Genomic DNA, 21,560 nt, shown 5'->3' on the forward strand with positions numbered 1-21,560 from the left:
ATGTAAGCAAATTAAAATATTATATTTTTTCACTCAATTCAGATCAATTCTGTTCAGCTGAATGTTAATTAAGTTTATGATAAGTCTTATCTGAAAAGAGTGTTGCCTGAGGAAAACTCAATAACTGATCTGTAATTAGGGAGTAGTTCTGTAAAAAGGAAAACTATCACCAATGATTGTGTAATTAGTTTTGATTAGTATTATGTTGTCAGCAGTTTTGCCCCAAACCAGCAATTAATTTCTTTGGTTTTTAAAGTCAGATTGTTCTGAAAGGTGTAAGAGGTGATCTTATGAGATACAGTAGAATTAGAGTAGAATAGAGCTGAAAGGGACCATGGAGGTCTTCTAGTTCACCCCCCTGATCAAGCAAAAGAAGCTATGCCATTTCAGACAAGTCTTTTCTTAAAAACCTGCAGTGATGGAGCGCCTCACAATTTCTGAAGGCAAGCTGTTCCACTGGTTAATTGTCTTCACTGTTTGGAAGTTTCTCCTTAATTCCTGGTTGTTTCTCTCTTTTGTCAGTTTCCAACCATTGTTTCTTGTCCTGCCCTCTGATGCTTTGGTGAATAATTTGACCCCCTCTTCTTTGTGGCAGCCCCTCAAATATTAGAATATTGCTATCATGTCACCCCTGTTTCTTGTTTTCTTTAGACTATCTAGTAAAAGCAAGGGGTATATTATGTCGTGGGCTCTGGTGAGCAGGAATAAAGACACACAGCTAAGTACAGAGAAACTCATTCTTTTATTAAGCTGGAACTGTACTGGGGACTTGGGGTGCATCTTGCCACAATATATAGCCAAACCCTCGGGTAGCAACCAATCAGATTGAACCCATGCTTGCTGCCCAAGGTTGACCAATTGCAGGACCGGAGACGTCCTGTCTGGGTTGCTGGAGAGCCGTTAACTCTCCAGCAACGCACGTGGTGAGGTACCAAAAGCCCAGTACATAACAGGGTGTTTTCTCTTTTTTAACTAAAATGGGAATATACTGTAGCTTTTCTATCCTTAAAAGTTTCCAGACTGAGCAGTCATTGAGCAAAAAATTGATCTCATTTCCCTATAAGCAGAATAAACATACTTACGATGATTTAACATGGGTTTTCTCAAAAGTGCCTTTCCACTCATTGCTCCAATACAGAAGAATAGAAGCTTTGGGCTCCTGGTCCCCTACCCCAGGGGTCAGCAACCTGAAACAGTGAAAGAGCCACTCGGAACCGGTTCCCTCACAAAAGGAAAAACTGGGAGCCGCAAAAAAAATGTGTGCGCATGCACGTACATGCGTGCATGTGCAGAACAGGGTTTGACTGAAGAGTGGAGCCAAGGCGAGATATGCACCTACCCTGCATATTTGAATTGATTGGTTGAACTTTTTTAGTCCCTTTTTTTTGGACTGCACATGGCAGAGGACTGGGAGCCGCAGGAGATGGCTGAAAGAGCCGCATGTGGCTCCGGAGCCGCGGGTTGCAGACCTGTGCCCTACCCCCAAAGTAATTCAAAATCATCCCATTTGTTGTGAACTTAACAAGCCAAGGAAATCATCTATTCTGCTTTAGCATTGACTGTTAACTAGGATTTCCCTTGTTGTTAGCTGCGAAGTCGTGTCCGACCCATCGCGACCCTATGGACAACGTTCCTCCAGGCCTTCCTGTCCTCTACCATCTTCTGGAGTCCATTTAAGCTCACGCCTACTGCTTCAGTGACTCCATCCAGCCACCTCATTCTCTGTCATCCCGTTCTTCTCTTGCCCTCAACCTTTCCCAGCATTAGGCTCTTCTCCAGTGAGTCCTTCCTTCTCATTAGGTGGCCAAAGTATTTGAGTTTCAACTTCAGGATCTGGCCTTCTAAAGAGCAGTCAGGGTTGATCTCCTCTAGGACTGACAGGTTTGAATACCTTGCAGCCCCAGGGACTTGCAGGAGTCTTCTCCAGCACCATAGTTCAAAGGATTTCCCTACAATACCCCAACAATCTAGTGAGACAGGTGACTGTGAGGGTGTGCTACAGTTTTCAGGGACAGGTTGGCCCTAAGTCTATCTTCCAATGGCAACATAATTTCATGGCTGCTGCCCTTTAAGTAGGAAAGTAGGCTTTGTATTTTCTGCTCTTGCCTCAGGTCAATGCTGTGCTTCTGTATCCCTCTCCCACTTCACTAAAGAACATCTCTGATTCTTAACTAGGCTCTAGGAAAGAGCAGTCAGAACTCAAGATGATTTCCTTGTAGATCTTTCTCAAAGTTGCTTGTTTACAAGCTTTTGCATTAAGTCATAAATCAGGAGTGGGATATAAATTTTCCCAAGAAACTGAGACTGTTGTAAAGGACCAAAGCAATAGCTCCAAGCTATTGCTTGCCTGCAAGGATTGTCTGCAAGGCTGCACTTCAACCGAGGCAGCAATTAATGGGTGAGCCCAGTCCTCTCACATGATAACAACCTCCTCCTCCTCCTCCTCCTCCTCCTCCTCCTCCTCCTCCTCCTCCTCCTCCTCCTCCTGGCCAAGAATGAGCACTGCACAGGAAAGCACTTTCTCTCCTTGCCCTCCCGCAGCCACAAAGCAACTTTAGGAGTGCATGGTAACTGCACAGAGTTGAATCTGACTCATCTTCTTCTTGTACAAACTCCGGTGCACTTATTTACTTTTAATTTCTAATTTCCAATTGATCTCACCTGGGCTGGGCAGGAGCTGTAAAATGCCCAGGTCTGCCATAAACCATGGTTTGCAAATTACAATGGCTGGACAGGGACCATAAAATGCCCAGGTCTGCCATAAACCATGGTTTGCAAATTTCAACGGCTGGACAGGGACCATAAAATGCCCAGGTCTACCATATACCATGGTTTGCAAATTACAATGACTGGGCTTATACAGCATGTTAAGCCAAACCAATGGAAGCATTTAGCATGAGGTATCAACCAGGTGATAAAAATTTGTCTTTCTGCTTTCATAGGCAACTGGCATAAGACTGTGATCAACTTTTAAAAATGTAAACAGCAATGGAAAATCAAACACATTATGTCCATCTGTCTGACAATTTCTTTTAGCACAATAAACATATTTCAGCCAAAGCTGTATATACATTCTTTTAGCAGATGGTCCAAAGATTGTGATAATCCATAGTTTTTAGCAGTATTTCTTATAATAGTGTCTGAGATTTTGGGGGGCTGGCTTCTTGATATGGCCTCAATAAATATATGAGGATGAGATGTTTGGAAACAACTGCCTACTTATTCACTAAAGCATTGCCCCTGTTTTCCTTAAGAGATTTCTTTCAAGTATCAATCTTAATTATATGTAAAATGTAAAAGAATTCCCCTTTTACAAAATTCAGAGAAATGGGCAACTCTTCAAGTCATTTACAGCTAAGGTTAGGTTACCACATTCAAAACATTCCTTTTTAAAAAAAATTCCATGAATGCACAGGGTTTAGCCTGATGAAAAGTAAATACTGTATGTGCTGAAAATATGCACAGCCCATGAATTACAAAAATAACACACTATGGAAAAGTAGCCTATTGGCTGAAAATGCTTACCTCCTCTTAAAAACATGATTGCCTTCTTCATCCTGAAAACAAAGATGACAACTGTGAAAGTTTAACATTGCATACAGGAGGATACCTACTACTTTCTATCAGAATTATAGTTAGGAGTCTATTCTTGCAGCAGTAAAACTAAAAACATGCCTTGTATGCATACTTCTTTCAAAACAAAAAAGATGTTTTCAACAAGATTCAGCTTATTATGTTTTCCTAAAGCAGAAAACAATTTCACTATAAAACATTCAGTTCTGGTATCAATTGCACTCAATCAAATTTTCAGGCAGGCTGCTCCCAAATATCTGTTGAGTAGGAGCTCCTCTGAATGTTGTCATTAACTACCCCATGTGTTCAGCAAAGGCTAATGTGTTAGAACACCTTCCTAACTTAGGGACCAGCCACACAATGATTGTAATTTATTTATTTATTTATTTATTTATTTATGGGATTTATATCCCGCCCTATCTCCCGAGGGACTCAGGGCGGCTAACAACAACAAAACTTAAAGGTCTCTGTACAGTAAATTAAAAATAAAAATTTGAAATAAATTAAAATAAATTAAAGAATAGAGTTAGAATTGTAAATATAATTAAAATCCCTGTCAGTCTAGGTCAGCCAGGTGGAAAAGGAGTGTTTTGAGGCTGCGGCGAAAGGACTGGAGATCTTGGGCCATCTGAAGCTCAAGGGGGAGCTGGTTCCACAGGGCTGGCGCTCCCACAGAGAAGGCTCTTCCCCTGGGGGTCGCAAGCCGACATTGTCTAGCCGACGGTACCCGGAGGAGGCCTTCTCTGTGTGAGCGTACTGGGTGATGGAAATTCGTTCCTGGCAGCAGATGGTCCTGCAAGTATCCCGGGCCTAAGCCATGTAGGGCTTTAAAGGTAAGAACCAGCACCTTAAATCTCACCCGGAGGGCAACCGGTAGCCAATGCAGCTCACGCAGGAGGGGTGTAATATGGGAGTATCGGGGTGCTCCCATCACTACCCGTGCAGCTGCACTCTGCACCAGTTGAAGCCTCCGGGTGGTCTTCAAGGGCAGCCCCATGTAGAGGGCATTACAGTAGTCTATACGGGAGGTAACGAGTGTGTGGGTGACTGTACGTAGAGCATCTCAGTCTAGAAAGGGGCGCAACTGGTATACCAGGCGAATCTGGGCAAATGCCCCCCTAGCCACGACTCCAATATGATCTTCAAAACTGAGTCGTGAATCCAGGAGGACGCCCAGGTTGCGTGCCCATATGTTTTGCAATACTTCCAAATCTGTCATATAGAATCTTACAAGTTTTCACCAACAGTTTTGACATCTTATAAAATTGCAAAGATATTGTATTCTTGATCTCATGTAATATAAGGAAATGATGTTAAGATGAGTAAACCTTAAGATTTAATAATAATCTCATTAGATTTCAGTTTTAATTTTTTTATTCATTTTATAAAACTCACATGGCAAGCAATTATAGGTCCATGCACCTGCTATAATCTTGAATGGAACATGCATTTTCTCCTTGATGTTATTGGATTCCCAACTCCTATTAGCCAATTCTCAGCCTGGTTAACAGTGAAAATTGTACTTAATTATTTCTAGTAAGCTACAAATTTGCAGCGGAGTTCATCTTCTAAGATTAACCACTGTCTTTCCTCATCATGAAAAGCTGTTTCTTGAGCTGACACTGGCTCCAAGCCTTTTTTTTTCAATTAAAGGTAAAGGTAAAGGTTCCCCCGTACATGCGTGCTAGTCGTTTCCGACTCTAGGGGCCGGTGCTCATCTCTGTTTCAAAGCCGAAGAGCCAGCACTTGTCCGAGGACATCTCTGTGGTCATGTGGCTGGCATGACTAGATGCCAAAGGCGCACGGAACGCTGTTACCTTCCCACCGAAGTGGTCCCTATTTTTCTACTTGCATTTTTATGTGCTTTCGAACTGCTAGGTTGGCAGAAGCTGGGACGAGTAACAGGCGCTCACTCTGTTACGCGGCACTCGGGATTCGACCCACCAAACTGCTGACCTTCTGATCGACAAGCTCAGCGTCCTAACCCACTGAGCCACCGCATCCCTTCTTTTTTCAATTACCATGACTTTAATTTTTGGGACAGCCAGTTTGGCAAAGTGATTAAGGCAACAGGCTAGAAACCAAGAGACTGTGAGTTCTAGTTCTGTCTTAGGCACAAAGTCAGCTGGTTAGACTTGGGCCAGCCCCTCTTTCTCAGCCTTAGGAAGGAGGCAATGTTAACCCAAAATATAAATCAAAAGGAACTTTAAAAAATATTGTTTTATCCTAGACTGGACCATAGATCATGCTAAGCTGATGTATGCACTCAATCTCCATGTTGTAGAAAAGTATGACTTATGACTTATATTGTACCAAGTCACTTGATAACACATTTTTCAACAAATTAACATTGGAATTGTTTAATGTAGAGAATAAACACAGTTCTGTCTTGTAAAATAGATGTAAAGAAGGCAATGGCAAGCCACTTTCATAATTCTGCTTAGAAAAATGCAGTCCCCAGAAATTCAGCTCAAATCAATGGTGTCCTTACTTTTGTTTACTCTGTGGCTGTTCACTAATTCAGCAAAAAGTCTAAATTCAGATATGGCACAGAACCAAGATAAAATCTTTCACCTGTAAATCTTTCATGAAGACATGATCTAATTCGTGCAATATTAGTCCAGATAAATGAAAATAATGCTTTAAATACAAGGTGCACCAACAAGATCACTATCAATGTATTAGTCATCCTATTGAACTTCCAGATGCTATTTCTGTCTACCAAATTAATACAGACTGTACACTATCAAGGTTCAGTGCTCATGGGTGTGACAGGTGAACAAGAGCAGGAGCAAACAGAACTCCCAGCTGGAATAACAAAAAAATATTCCAGATTAATAGACACCAGTTGCTAAAAAAGACTTCAAAGGCAGCTGTCACTGGACAGCAAATATTAGGAAACCCATTTAAAAAGTCAATCAACTGTGCAGGGCTAAAATTTCATACACTAGAACATTTAAAACATCTCCAAATAAGTTTTCAACAATATATTGAGAAGGGTAATAAAGGATTTGATCTGGGTGATGATAGGTAAGGCACTACACTTTATGTAGAAAATGTCATGCAGCATTTTCTTATACAATACACTCAGAACATCATGCAGCATTGTACATAACTGATAATAAGCAAAGTGGCAATAATAAACAAACAACATAAAAACCACTTAGCTGAACATTTTCATCAAGGCTTTCAATAATAATGGTTTGCACAATGTGGTGCATCTTTCCAGTTATTTCCCCTCCTTTTTCCCAGTATCATATACTGTGTACAGAGAAAGATAACAAGCAATGAAACAGTTTCACCACTAACTTCCTGTTCTGCTTCTCCTTGCTTACGCCCAGGGCTTTTTTTGTCATAGCACTGCTTACGCCTATAGGTTCTGAAATAAATTTTTTTTTTTAGGAAAAAAAAAATTCTTAGCAAAGCCACTGCTATAAAAAGATTTAGTAAGAAACTATATTTTCAATAACTGAGTAAAGCAATGGATTTGGAAAGCATCTAATATTGCAGAGGAGAAGTTTTAACTGCAGTTCCAAGCAGTTTTCTTGGGAGTAAACTCAGGTAATTTAGCTGCAGTGTTTTCACGTTTGAAGCCTTAACACAGGGCCACTGAGCTAGCAATTCCAGTTTTATCCACTGTCCTCATGGCCATGGCCCTCATTTTGATTGATGCTGCCTTATTCCACTGTTTTTGATTTCTTTGTTTTTTGTTTTTTTGTTTTAATCTTGGCAGCCACAAAATCAAAGAAAATCCCTGGAAGAGAGGACAATTCATCATTATGCCTATGGCAGTTTTTTATCCCTGAACAGCAAGGTCAGATTCTGTTAGGAGGGGACTTGGGGGCCCAGCTGTAGTGAGTGGGGGAAGTGATGCAAACTGGAGGGAGATGATTTGTTGAATTCCTTCAATTATGTTAACTAAGTTGAGGCTCTTCCATGACATGACCTGTTATGTCAGTAGCTTTGTTGCAAATATGTCAGTAGCTTGTTGCAAAGAAGGTTCCTTTGAAGCGGGAGATTCTGGTGCAATTATTGGTTAATGTTGTAAAGGCGGGAAAACCCGGGCTTGTGATTGGATACAGTTTAAACAGCTCGAGTATAAAAGCCAGAGTTATTTGACAGTTGTCAGTTGACATATGTGTATTGAATAAACCTTTTTGCTGTTAAACCTCACTGAGTCATTCGTCTGTCTGAACCAAACAACTGGCGACGAAGGTGGGATAGACGGCGGACTAGTGAAGGATTGGTGACAAGCAGCAAATTTAAAAAAAATTCACAGTCAACCGCAAGCGGCCGCGGCGGAATCCTCAAACCTCCGAATGGCGCAAATTGGTTCTTTAAAAGAATTCGATCCAAACTTCCCAGAGGACTGGGAAGAATATGTGGGACAGGTCGAAGGATTTTTGCTAGTGAACGGCATAACCGACGACCGGAAAAAGGCGGCTGCCTTACTGACTATCTGTGGCACACCTGTGTACCGGGTTGCCGTGGGACTTTGTCAACCATTGCCAGTATCAAGCGTTTTGTACGCCGACTTACTGGCCAAATTAAAGGTGCATTTTACACCAAGAAGATCAGAACTCTTTTGGCGGCGCATCTTTGAAAAACGAAATCAGAGGCCGGGCGAGTCAATAACAAAATTCGTTGCGGCAGTCAGAGAAGCAGCGGTACGTTGTAAATATGATAACTTAGAAATAAGAATCCGGGACAGAGTGGTGCTCGGGTTACGCGACGAGCAGTTACAAAATAGAATTATCGCTAAGCCCACCGGCGACTTGCAAGAAGTCCTTGATGAACTTTTGACTTATGAATCCACTGGGTATCGCGACCCCCCCCCCCCGCAATAGCATGGCTGCTTCTGCTGAAATAAACCAAGAAAGCCCTGTGGACTGCGGGGAGGTGGACCCACAATGGGAAGCCGACATAGCCGAAGTCACCAGGCGGTTTGGAAAAATGGCGGCAAAACCATTCCGCAGTGAAGGACCAGAACCGAGTCGCCGATTCCAAACAACAACACCACAACGACAACCAACAACACCGCAACGACAACCGGGAGAAGTTCCAGCTAGACAGCGCGACAGCGACAACCGATGTGGAAGCTGCGGGGGAAATCATGCCCGAGCAACATGCAGATTCCGCTCTGCCAGATGCAGATTGTGCGGAAAGACCGGCCACATTCAAGCCATTTGCAGGGGTCGTGCACGCGACAATCGTCTACACGAAATCGATGTTTGGCCCGAAGGTAAGGTAACCCCTCACTATAGTGGCAAGGAGACCCCTAGACCTTGGGCACAATACCCCAACCGCGGGGAGGTGGTGCGAGTTAATCACATAGGGAAGAGAAAAATAAATCACATTTTGGGATCAAAATTAAAAATCGTAGTCCAGTTGCAAGGAATTCCTTGCAAAATGGAAATTGATTCTGGGGCCTCAGTGTCCATAATTTCAAGTGAGACCCTTAAAAAGATTGAACTTAAAAGTGGTCGCAAAATTCCACTTAGTTCAACCAAAATTCAATTGGCAGACTTCCAAAAAACCCCAATAAAAATTAAGGGAAAAGTTACCCTTAGAGTTAAATATAAGGGGTTTAATGGAATACTAGACTTAATAGTTACAGAAGGCCATAGAACTAGTTTAATAGGCCTTAACTGGTTTCCTGCCCTGGGAATTTGGGTCGGGGGAATAAACACCGTTATTAATAATAAGACCCTCAAATCTGTCTGCGATGAATTCGCAGACGTATTTGATGGGTCTTTGGGTAAATATAAAGGACCCCCAATTAATTTTAATTTAGACCCATCGGTTAAACCCATCAGGCTTAAGGCCCGACGGGTGCCTTTCGCCCTTAAGCAAAAAATCGAGGCCGAGCTCGATAAGCTTGTAGGCCAAGGCGTTCTAGAACCGGTCGAGGGTGGTTTGTGGGAGACACCGATCGTCACACCCCTTAAACCTAATGGGGATGTGAGGATCTGCGCTGATTACAAAGCCACCCTGAACCTAGGAATGAAAAAGCATGCTTACCCGGTCCCGACGGTGAAGCAGGTCCTCGCCACGATACAGGACGGCGCCATATTTGCCAAGTTAGACTTGGCGCAGGCGTATTTGCAACTTACTGTTTCCAGGGAGGCTGCTGAAGCTCAAACTATTGTTACCCACAAGGGGGCGTTCCGAGTCCACAGACTGCAATTTGGTATTGCAGCAGCTCCAGGTATCTTCCAGGAGGTGATGGAGAGGACCTTAAAGGGCATACCTGGTGTATGCCCTTACTTTGATGATGTTCTAATAGCTGGAAGAAATGAAGAAATATTAGCTGAGCGTCTGGAACAGGTACTGGGAAGATTTAGGGGGGCTGGACTTAAATTAAAAAAGGAAAAGTGCTGTATTGGAGTTAAATCCACAGAATTTTTAGGATTTAGGATAGATAAAAATGGAATTCACCCTACACCTGATAAAATTAAGGCAATCAAATTGGCACCAGAACCAAAAAACAAGGCGGAATTACAAGCCTTTTTAGGATTAGTCAATTTTTATCATACATTCTTGCCACATAAAGCTGCCATCGCGGAACCACTACATAGACTATTAGATAGAAAAACCCCATGGCAGTGGCAAGATAAACATAGAGTCAGTTTTCAAACATTAAAAGATATTCTTTCAAGCCAATCCACAGTTACTCATTTTATTGAGAATAAACCAATTTATTTAGCTTGTGATGCTTCACCTTATGGTGTAGGGGCTGTTATCAGTCACATGGATAGTCAGGGCATTCAAAAGCCAATTGCATACTATTCCAGGACGCTTACCAAAGCTGAACGGAATTATGCACAGATTGATAGAGAAGCATTAGCAATCGTGGCAGGAGTAAAAAAGTTCCATGATTACCTTTATGGTAGGAACTTTACCATACTCACTGATCACAAACCATTATTGGGACTGTTTACCACTGATAAACAGACACCCCAAATAATGTCTCCCAGAATGCTGAGGTGGTCAATTTTCCTCTCAGCATATTCATTCTCACTGCAACATAGACCTGGTAAGGAAATGGGCCATGCAGATGCCCTTAGTAGACTGCCTTTAACCAACACAGAGGAGGACCCTGCCCCAGTAGAACAAATTATGTCATTACAGGAAATTCCTGAATGCCCCTTAACTGCTAAAGAAATAGCTGAGGCTACTAAAAAAGACCATATTCTCAAAAGGATTATGACCTGGGTTCTTGGCGGTTGGCCTAGTACTAACCCTGATGCCAAGTACATCCCATATTTTAGGAGGAAGAATGAACTATCATCCCATTTGGGATGTATATTGTGGGGCAACCGTGTTGTTATTCCTGAACTTCACAGAACTACAGTTTTAACTGAATTACATGAGGGTCACCCTGGAATTGTGCGAATGAAGGCATTAGCTAGAAGTCATTTGTGGTGGCCAGGGCTTGATAAAGATATTGAAGAATGCGTTTCAGGATGTTATTTGTGTCAGCGATCTAGACCAGAGCTGCCACACACACACACACATAAGTGGGAATTGGCCAGGAATCCTTGGTCTAGGATTCACATTGATTTTGCAGGGCCATTTCAAGGCGTAACCTTCCTAGTTGTGGTGGACAGCTTCTCTCGGTGGCTGGAGGTAGTGCCTGTTAATTCAATGACATGTAGTAGAACAATACAGGTTCTTAGGGGCCTCTTTGCCACTCACGGGTTACCTGATGTGATTGTATCGGATAATGGGCCCCAATTCACCTCTGTTGAATTTCAGGATTTCCTCAGGGCCAACTCGATTAGACATGCAACATCCGCACCCTTCCACCCGTCCACCAATGGCTTGGCTGAACGTAACGTGAGAACCACCAAAGACGCCTTGAAGTGAATCATCCGTGGCGACTGGCACCAAAGACTTGCAGACTTTTTGCTGACCCAACACACAACCCCTTGCACGGCTACCGGGAAAAGCCCTGCGGAAATGAGGTGGGGCAAACGGCTAACCACCAAACTGGACAGGTTACATCCTGACAAACTACCCTCAAGTGCTGAACCTGACATCCCAAACAGGTCCTTCAAAATCGGAGACTTAGTCTGGGCCAGAAACTATGGACAGGGGGACAAATGGGTTCCTGGGGTAGTCACTGACATAATGGGGCCGTTGTCTTACACCATTGAGGGGGAAGGGAATAGAATAAGTAAAAGACATATTGATCAATTAAGGAAGAGAGTTGCCGGAAGTATGCCAGTTGATGGGGGTCAAAACGTACACGGGGGTGATACTGCATCTTGGCTTAATCAAAACAACTTGCCAGTTAGCGGTGAAGCGGAAATTCAAACCAGTGTGACTACAGCTAACACACAACATTGTCAAATTGACTGGGAGCTGTCCCCTATGAACAGGCCAGCAGTACCTGAGCAACAACAACAAACACAACTGCAATCACAATCTGTTAGTAGGGAATCTTCAGAGCCTGTGATTCAAAATTCCAGACCCATAAATATAAGCCAGCCAATCAGACAGTCAGTTAACAATGACTTAAGTAACCAAGCCAATAGATACCCATCTAGGGTCCATAGGCCACCCAAATACTTGAGAGATTACGTCAACAAATAACATCAACTGGGGGGGAAGGGGTGTTATGTCAGTAGCTTTGTTGCAAATATGTCAGTAGCTTGTTGCAAAGAAGGTTCCTTTGAAGCGGGAGATTCTGGTGCAATTATTGGTTAATGTTGTAAAGGCGGGAAAACCCGGGCTTGTGATTGGATACAGTTTAAACAGCTCGAGTATAAAAGCCAGAGTTATTTGACAGTTGTCAGTTGACATATGTGTATTGAATAAACCTTTTTGCTGTTAAACCTCACTGAGTCATTCGTCTGTCTGAACCAAACATGACCTATATTGCTTTCTTATGTGTCTTGCACACTAAAATAGTGGGAAATTTCAAGTAATAATGTCCAGAGGTTACCCGAGATTGAAGCACTGGGTTTAGTTTCAGTAAATGAACAAAGGATTTAACATTGTATATTTATTTATCTTAGGAGCAAAAGGAATAGGTGACATGAAGGTGGAAGTTGGATAAGGGTATAGGTATTAGAAGAAAGATACTGTGTTTACGTTACAAAAGAAGCCATGTGTGACAGTAAGAAAATAGCAGACAGGACTGGGACTGTTTTGTGTGAGCAGCATTGAAATTAATTAGGTGCCATCAAGTTGGGTTCAGCTCTTGAACCCCGTATGGGGTTCAAATTTACCAATCTGATTAGTGTCTATTAATATTTTGTAGCTACCAAGGACAATCTTGCCATTCATCTTATCCTTGTCTTTCCCTTCTTTTTCTAGCTTCAATCATGCTAACCATAATCAATTTTCCAGTCCATCAAATGCTTAGATCACATGTCCAAAATATGTGAGTTTCTGCTTGCTAATTATTGCTTAAGAAAGCAATTCTCATTATTTGGTCCTGGACTGATTGCTTGATTTCTGGTTAGTCCAATATCCAAATTCATACTTCGACTGTATCTCTTGCTCATTCTCAATTTCAAGCTTTCATAATGATATATTTGAAAATCCAATGGCTTACTATTTTAATCTTTATTGTCATTGAAATGTCTTATCCTTCATGATTTTGTTGAAGTTTGCTATTGTCTTCTTCCATATATTTAATCTAATCTTTACTTCTCCATTCTACTATCCTTCTTTATCAATGTTCGAACTCTTCTCAGTCTTCTTTAATTTTGAGAAATGAAGAGGTGTCATCCAAACATTTCAAATTGTTAATATGTCAACCTTAACTATCATCCCACTCCATCCTGCTGTTGATATTTACTGTATAAATTAAACAGAGATGAGCACAATATGTATTCATTATGTTTGTGTTTTTTAGTTTTCTTAATTTAACTCATATCTGATACCAGTAAAGTTATGATCTGTTCCACAGGTAGTCCTTGAATTATGGCCACAATTGGGACCATAATTATCATTTCTAAATGATGCAGTTGTAAAGCATCATGTGCTTATATTGCTTAGCAACAGCAATTCTGGCAATCCCCAGATCCCATCAGTCTTTATCCAAGGGCCCACCCCAATCCAAGCCACTTCAGGGCTTCATCCTTGCCTGCCCCAGGCGTTAGTAAGGTAAGGAACTGCCATTTCTTATCTCCCCCACTTATTTCTTCTCCAGCTCTGCCCTTTTGGCCACCGTGTACTCTGTCTTGCAGTGTGGCAAGCAGTCCCAAACCATATTGCTGTGGAGTTTTTTGCCATGTTGTAATTCAGAGGCTTCTTGACATACCACAAGAAGCCTCTTAGCCACTGAATAGTGCAAAGCTCCAGTCACCCCAGGAAGCGCCAGCCCTCAAATTTTGATGTGACTACAGGAGTACTGCAATAACTGTAACTTCAGGGACTGATCAAAAGTCTTTAACTTCAAATGGTTGCTGAACAAATGTTCATAAATCAATGATACACTTGTACTGTTGGAACTACTGGAAGCTTCCAGATTGACCGGGTTGTATTTGTCCATCTTCTATTTCTCATAATGTAATCAGTTTGATTCAATGTGTCCAGATAGTGATGCACAAGGACAGAATCTATGATTATGAAACAGTTGTTGGTAATGAAGCATTATCTTCAGAAAATTCAGCCTATGGCTGGCATTATTTTATTCAATCCAAATCAGTCTGTGGTTCCAGATTTCCAGTTTTTTAACTTCTGCATTCCAAACAACCACGAGTACTATATAAGATAAATTTGTAATACTAATTATGAACCTGTCATTTATTTGTAATAATTGAGCATATATTGTACATTATGTCTTTTTTGAGTATCACTTCAATTTCACGCAATATATATGTATTTTTGCCCTGTATGATGGAATCATTTGAATGAACATTTCCCATTCTGGTTCATTTAATTCTTATATTCCCAGGATATCTCTTTTGCCCATTTCATGTCAACTTTGATAATTTCTTCACATAAGGAAGTTTTTTTGTTGTTTCTTGTTTCAATATCGGCATCATTAGTGACCTAATATGCTTGCAGTTTGGTTTGGCCATTTATTATATATAGTAATTTTATTTAAACTGTTGTTTGATCCAGATTGTGAGCCAGCCGTAATTATTTACTAAAAATACTTCTTTTTTTAATAAATATAAATGTTGGAAATGTATTTCCTTTTGAAAAAAAGAAAAACTTTCACTTGCTATTAATGACACTGAAAACAGGGCAATTTCCTTTCTGCTTTCTTTCAAAAAGAGGCTGTAGGCAATTTACATGCACTCCCATTAATGCTTGGAGCAGGCTGCTCTTTATCCCCTTTTCAGTTGTGCTTGTCCATTGCTCAACCATTTTTTCTTGGCACACTAAGTACTGGTTCACCCAATCATAAAACACCTGCTTATTTTTAGTTTCCCAGTCTTATCCTAAAGGCAAACACACTTTTTCATAATAAGATATTCTTTCAAAAAAAAATCACACCTGAGAAATCTTAACTAAGGAGGGTCTCTCTCAGTTTTTCAGGTGTTGGATCCTAATTGGTCCGGAAGGAGAGCTTCCCCGATTGGTTGTGCTTTATCATACAAATGAAGGACGGAGTTAGGGAGGCAACGAATCCTAAAGAATGTAAACAAATGCGTCGGCCAACTTTTTAACCCAAGTCACCAACTCAGTCACTCTCGCCGGGTGACATAAAGGTCTCCCGGAGAGATCAAATAGGAACGAAAAAGCAGCGGAACAAAAGATAGCTTATCGCGCGCGGCCGACCGGATGCAGTTCGGAGTTGCTTCTACTGAAAGTGAGGATCATGGAGCCGCGGCTGCGAGTTTTGGAGTTATATAGCGGGGTTGGAGGGATGCACTATGCGTTGAAGGGTAGGTTTATCCTCCGATCCCAGATTTGCACAGGTATTCGTGTTTCGCTTCCTAAGCACGCTCTTCATGACTTGGCTTCCTGGTGGGGAAGGACACCTGCAGTGGCTGTAGGAACCAGGGCATTGCGGAAATGTATCTTATGCTTAATCCAGAGAGCCATGGACGTTTAAATGATTAGCCATTCACGCATCGATTTTATTCTCTGAAAAGATTATTGTTTGCTTTGTCTGCACATTTTTGACCTTTTGAGTTTCTGTCTTTTCAAGTATTGATTTCTGGCAACTGCCTGGACAGGTCCCTGCAGTTTTCTTGATAGAATTTAGAAGTGGGTTGCCATTGTCCTCTGATTCACATGGAGGAACAGCCTGAGCAAGCTCAACATCCTAAAGGATTCCAAAGTGGCTCACTGCAGGACCACTCCTGTCATCTGGCTAAAGCTTGCTGTCCGGGGAATTCTGGAAGCTGAAAGCCATTTCTCTTAAAATTACTGAGAATAAGAAAAAATGTTCTGGGTCTCCGAGAGTGTCAGTTGACAGCTACAATTTTCTTTTAGGCTTCAAAAAGGAATCCCAAGAATGCAAACAGATGTCAAATAATTGGAGTGAATAAATCAACAATCACCATCACATTTCAGTGGGATCCCTGCTTTATCTCTTCGACAGCCTGCTGCTGTTCTCAGCTGACCTGGGAGAAAGTTCTTTTTAGAAAGGTTGGAAATAAGGGCAGTCCCCCTTATGAGAAGTGGTGAAGGACCTATGTTTGCAGTGAGGGAGAGGGAGCAATAAGAATGAAGGTAGGATAGAGATTCTCATGGTGGGAGGCAATGAGGCATCTATCTGCCCAGGAATTGTTGAGACAGCATAGAAGAGGAAATGTTCCTTTCCAAGAGCAGCAATTAGAAACTCCAGCCCTGTGTAAGGATGGTTACTTGCATAGCTTTGTTTCATGGTGTGACTTCTGTTGGGGTGGCAGCTTTAGAATGGGAGGAAATCCTATAGCCAAAAGGACTGGTAAACTCTCTTTCCTGAGAGTTTAGTCTGCAAAACTCTCAGGAAGAAAAACCCCACCTTGATATTTTAAAAGCATTTTTAAGCTTTGCATTCTGGGCTCATTTTAGGAATGTAGGAAATTGCCTTTAAGTCAAGTAGCCGCTTAGCTGGTCTAGCCTATTATCTACTTTGGCAGTTGGAAGCAGCCACTGAGTTTCTGTGAGAGGTGACCATCTGCTTCTTGTCCTGTTATAGAACATCACTTGGGAAAACCTGAGTGGTCCTTCATGCAAAGCTTGATAAATCACATCTATCTTATCTATCTCGATCTCAGTTCCTACTCTCTAGCACAGACTTCCGCAGCCTGGTAGCTCGCCAAACTGTCAGGCCTACAATTCTTTTAAAATTTTCACCTATTTTAAAAAGATCCATGATGGTGTCTGAATCCCCTTTTGCTATTAAATATTGATAATATAGCCCTATTTGTTACAAAACTAAGTGATTGCTGCAACATTTAATACACCAAAAGTGTGCTGGCATTTTCTTTATACTTATTTTGATAAAGTGTATAGATTAAACTGGGTCCATTAATTTGCATGTTGAAAAATTATGTAATCTCTGTAATCACTAAATTTTCATCTTTTGTGCTTGGTGTGGTTGTATACAAAAAACCCCTCTAAAATATTTATATTTTTATTCTAAAAAAGTGTGTTAAAAAGTATGGGTTGATAAAGATTTTAAACTAATTACTTTAAACCACTTTCCATATATTTAATAGAACACAAGCTGCACTAAAGAAATATGCATACATTATTAAAATATAAAGATTAAATTCCAGAGAATAGCTAGAAGAGATAAGAATGCCTTCTTAAATGAACAGTACAAAGAAATAGAAGAAAACAATAGAATAGGGAGGACCAGAGATCTTTTCAAGAAAATTGGACAGATGAAGTGAACGTTTAATACAAAAATAGGCATGATCAAGGACCAAAATGGCAGGGACCTAACAGAGGCAGAAGAGATTAAGAAGAGGTGGCAAAATTACACAGAAGAATTATACAAGAATGAGCTTAACATCCTTGATAATCACAATGAGGTGGTCACTGACCTTGAGCCAGACATCCTAGAATGTGAAGTGAAATGGGCCTTAGAAAAGCTGAGCAACAACAAAGCTAGTGGAGGTGACAGTATTCTAGCTGAGCTATTCAAAATCTTGAAAGACGATGCAGTAAACGTGCTACACTCAATTTGCCAGCAAATTTGGAAAACTCAACAGTGGCTACAGGATTGGAAAAGATCAGTTTACATTCCAATTCCAAAGAAAGGCAGTGCCAAAGAATGTTCAAACTATCGCACCATTGCACTCATTTCTCATGTTAGTAAAGTTATGCTTAAAATCCTACAAGCTAGACTCCAGCACTATGTGGATTGAGAACTACCAGAAGTACAGCCAGGATTTCAAAGAGGCAAAGGAACTAGAGATCAAATTTCCAACATATGCTGGATCATGGAGAAAGCTAGAGAGTTCCAGAAAAACATCTATTTCTGCTTCATTGACTATGCTAAAGCCTTTGATTGTGTGGATCATAACAAACTGTGACAAGTTCTTAAAGAGATGGGTGTACCAGACCATCTTATTTGTCTCTTGAGAAACCTATATGTGGGTCAAGAACCAACAGTGAGAACTGGACACGGAACCACTGATTGGTTCAAAATTGGGAAAGGAGTCCGGCAAGGCTGTATACTGTTGCCCTGCCTATTTAACTTATATGCAGAGCACATCATGAGAAAGGCAGGGCTAGATGAATCAAAAGTTGGAATTAATATTGCCGGAAGAAACATCAACAACCTAAGATATGTAGATGATACCACTCTAATGGCAGAAAGTGAAGAAGAACTAAAGAGCCTCTTGTTGCGGGTGAAGAAGGAGAGTGCAAAACTTGGGTTGAAACTTAACATTAAGAAAACCAAGATCATGGCATCTGGCCCTCTCAATTCCTGGCACATAGATGGGGAAGAAATGGAGGTAGTGACAGATTTTGTTTTCCTGGGCTCCAAGATCACTGCAGATGGGGACTGTAGCCAAGAAATTAAAAGATGCTTGCTCCTCGGGAGGAAAGCCATGACAAATCTAGACAGCACACTAAAAAGCAGAGACATCACCCTGTCAACAAAAGTGCGTATAGTCAAGGCTATGGTCTTCCCAGTTGCAATGTATGGCAGTGAAAGTTGGACCATAAGAAAGGCCGAGTGCCAAAGAATTGAGGCCTTTGAGCTGTGCTGGAGAAGACTCCTGCAAGTCTCTTGGACTGCAAGGCAACCAAACCGGTCAGTCCTAGAGGGGATCAACCCTGACTGCTCTTTAGAAGGCCAGATCCTGAAGCTAAAACTCAAATACTTTGGCCACCTAATGAGAAGGAAGGACTCACTGGAGAAGAGCCTAATGCTGGGAAACATTGAGGGCAATAGAAGAAGGGGACGACAGAGAATGGGGTGGCTGGATGGAGTCACTGAAGCAGTAGGCGTGAGCTTAAATGGACTCCAGAAGATGGTAGAGGACAGGAAGGCCTGGAGGAACGTTGTCCATAGGGTCGCGATGGGTCGGACACGACTTCACAGCTAACAAAAGATTAAATGAATCTGGACAGATCAATACCATTAATATAGATTAGTTCCTTCTCTCTCTCTCTCCCTCTCCCTCTCCCCTCCTCCCTCTCCCTCCCTCCCTCCCTCTTTCTCTCTCTCAACACACACACTCACACACACACACACACACACACACACACACACACACATTGGACTTTAGCTCAATTCATCAAAAGTTTATAAATCGCAAACAACAGAGTTATATGATAAAATAATTAACGATTACAACCAAAGCCAACTTGAGTTTGTCAAAAACAGATCATGCCAGACAAATCGTATTGCATTCTTTCACCAGGTGACAAAATTAGTGGACCAGATGAATGCTGTGGATATAATTTACTTAGACTTCAGTAAGGCATTTGATAAAGTAGACCACAACCTACTACTTGATAAGATAGAAAAATGTGGGTTAGACAGCATCACCACCAGATGGATTCATAGCTGGCTGACTAGCTGTACTTGGCCTGTGGTCCTCAATGGAACTGCATCTACAGGGAGGGAAGTGTGTAGTAGGGTGCCCCAGGGCTTTGTCCTGGGCCCAGTGCTCTTCAACATCTTCAATAATGATTTGGATGAGAGGATAGATGGGGAACTCATCAAATTTGCAGATGATACCAAGCTGGCAGGAATGGCCAACACTCCAGAAGATAGGCTTAAGGTACAGAAGGATCTTGAGCATTGGGCACTATCTAACAAAATGAAGTGCAATAGTGAAAAAAGTAAGATTCTACATTTAGGCAAGAAAAACCAAATGCACAGGTACAGTATAGGTGGTACCTTGCTCAATAGTAGTAACTGAGGGATCTTGAAGTCCTAGTGGACAATCACTTAAATATGAGCCAGCAGTGTGCTGCTGCTTCCAGAAAAGCCAACACAGTGCTAGGCTGCATTAACAGAGGGATAGAATCAAGATCACATGAAGTATTAATACCATTATAAAACCTTGATACGGCCGCACTTGGAAAACTGCATCCAGTTTTGGTCACCATGGTGTAAAAAGATGTTGAGATTCTAGAAAGAGTACAGACAAGAGCAACAGAGATGATTAGGGGACTGGAGCCTAAAACATATAAAGAAGGGTTGCTGGAATTGGGTATGTCTAGTTTAATGAAGAGAAGGACGAGGGGGGGCATGATAGCAGTGTTCCAATATCTTGGGCTGCCACAAAGAAGAGGGAGTCAAGCTATTCTCCAAAGCACCTGAATGCAAGACAAGAAGCAACGGCAGGAAACTAACCAAAGAGAGAAGCAACCTAGAACTAAGGAGAAACTTCCTGACAGTTAGAACAATTAACCAGTGGAACAACCTACCTCCAGAAGCTGGGAATAGTCCAGCACTGGAAGTTTTTAAGAAGAGACTGAACAGCCATTTCTCTGAACTGATATAAGGTTTTCTGCCTGAGCAGGGGGTTGGAGTAGAAGATTTTCAAGGTCCCTTCCAACTCTATTATTATTATAAAATCTGTAGATAACTTTTTTATATACAGTATCACACTGTCATCTTCTCCCTCCATCCTCCTCTTTGCTGTGGTTTCATAGTGCTGTTAACTGCTCTGTTAAATTGTTGTAGGTTTTTTACCTTAACCTTAAAATATATCAAAACATATCAAAAACAGCCATAACATATCCACATTTACATATTGAGGGACCATTGGCAAATTCATGGCACATTCCATTTAACTATCTGGACCAATAAACTAAAGGAAGACTCTACATTGTCATTTAGTCAAGAATAGTCAACGTGATGTACTCTGGATATTTTTTGGACTATAGTAGTCTAGGAATTGTAGCCTATCCTAACCAGAAGATACTAGTGCATGCATTTTAGTGTACTGTATGAATTCAAAGTAAATCATAATGTGCTTTGTTGGATTATAGCTTGAGTGAATTTAATTGTGATGTGGAGGCTATTGTACATCTTGGCACTAGTGATCTGTCCCAAAAAGATGTACTCTGTGCAGAATATTTCCAGAGCTTGGGGCAGGAACTTAGCAGGATAGGCTGTAGGCTTACTTTTTCAGAGGTTTTTACCAATGTACAAGGAGCAAAATGGAAAGGGCCAGCGTATAATAGAGTTCAATATGTGCCTAAAGGAGTGGTGTAAAGGGGAAGGCTTTGGTTATATTAGTCACAATGTCTGTAGCTGGTCCAATGAAAAAATGTACAAAAGAGATGGTTTGCATCCATCAAAGAAAGGGACTGAGTTACTCGGCAATAAATTCACAGATTTTCTGGAGGAATATTTAAACTAAACAATGGGGACAGTGAGTTAATTGATACAGAACATCCCTGTCCCTGGCAATCTAAAATTATAGGGCTATCAGTGCATGTAACAGATATGCATGTGGACAAGAATATCAACCTTGCTGTCAAGCAAAATCAAGATTTTAATAGCGAGTGCCACAAAAAGTGCACTAACCAAACAGGTGGTAAGAAAATAGCGGAACTCAGGCACCACACAGGTTACGTAGAAAGTAAACACAGGGTCAGTCATAAAGGAC

The 21,560-nt window shown here is 41.4% G+C and overlaps 1 protein-coding gene across 2 annotated transcripts in view; it reads left to right on the plus strand.

Moving 5' to 3' along the window:
- The first annotated feature begins 15,221 nt into the window (after nt 1-15,221).
- TRDMT1 (tRNA aspartic acid methyltransferase 1) overlaps nt 15,222-21,560 on the plus strand; it is a 30,117-nt gene continuing 23,778 nt past the window's right edge. The window contains exon 1 of one of the 2 annotated variants that reach the window (XM_081346359.1): nt 15,222-15,425. In XM_081346359.1, coding sequence (XP_081202485.1) covers nt 15,359-15,425 — 67 coding nt within the window. In that variant the 5' untranslated portion in view covers nt 15,222-15,358. Of the gene's footprint in view, nt 15,459-21,560 lie in introns of both variants that reach the window. The other variant, XM_081346358.1, reaches the window with a different exon arrangement.

Source organism: Vipera berus, assembly GCF_964194415.1.
Source record: "Vipera berus genome assembly, chromosome: Z".
In the NCBI taxonomy this organism is placed as follows: domain Eukaryota; kingdom Metazoa; phylum Chordata; class Lepidosauria; order Squamata; family Viperidae; genus Vipera; species Vipera berus.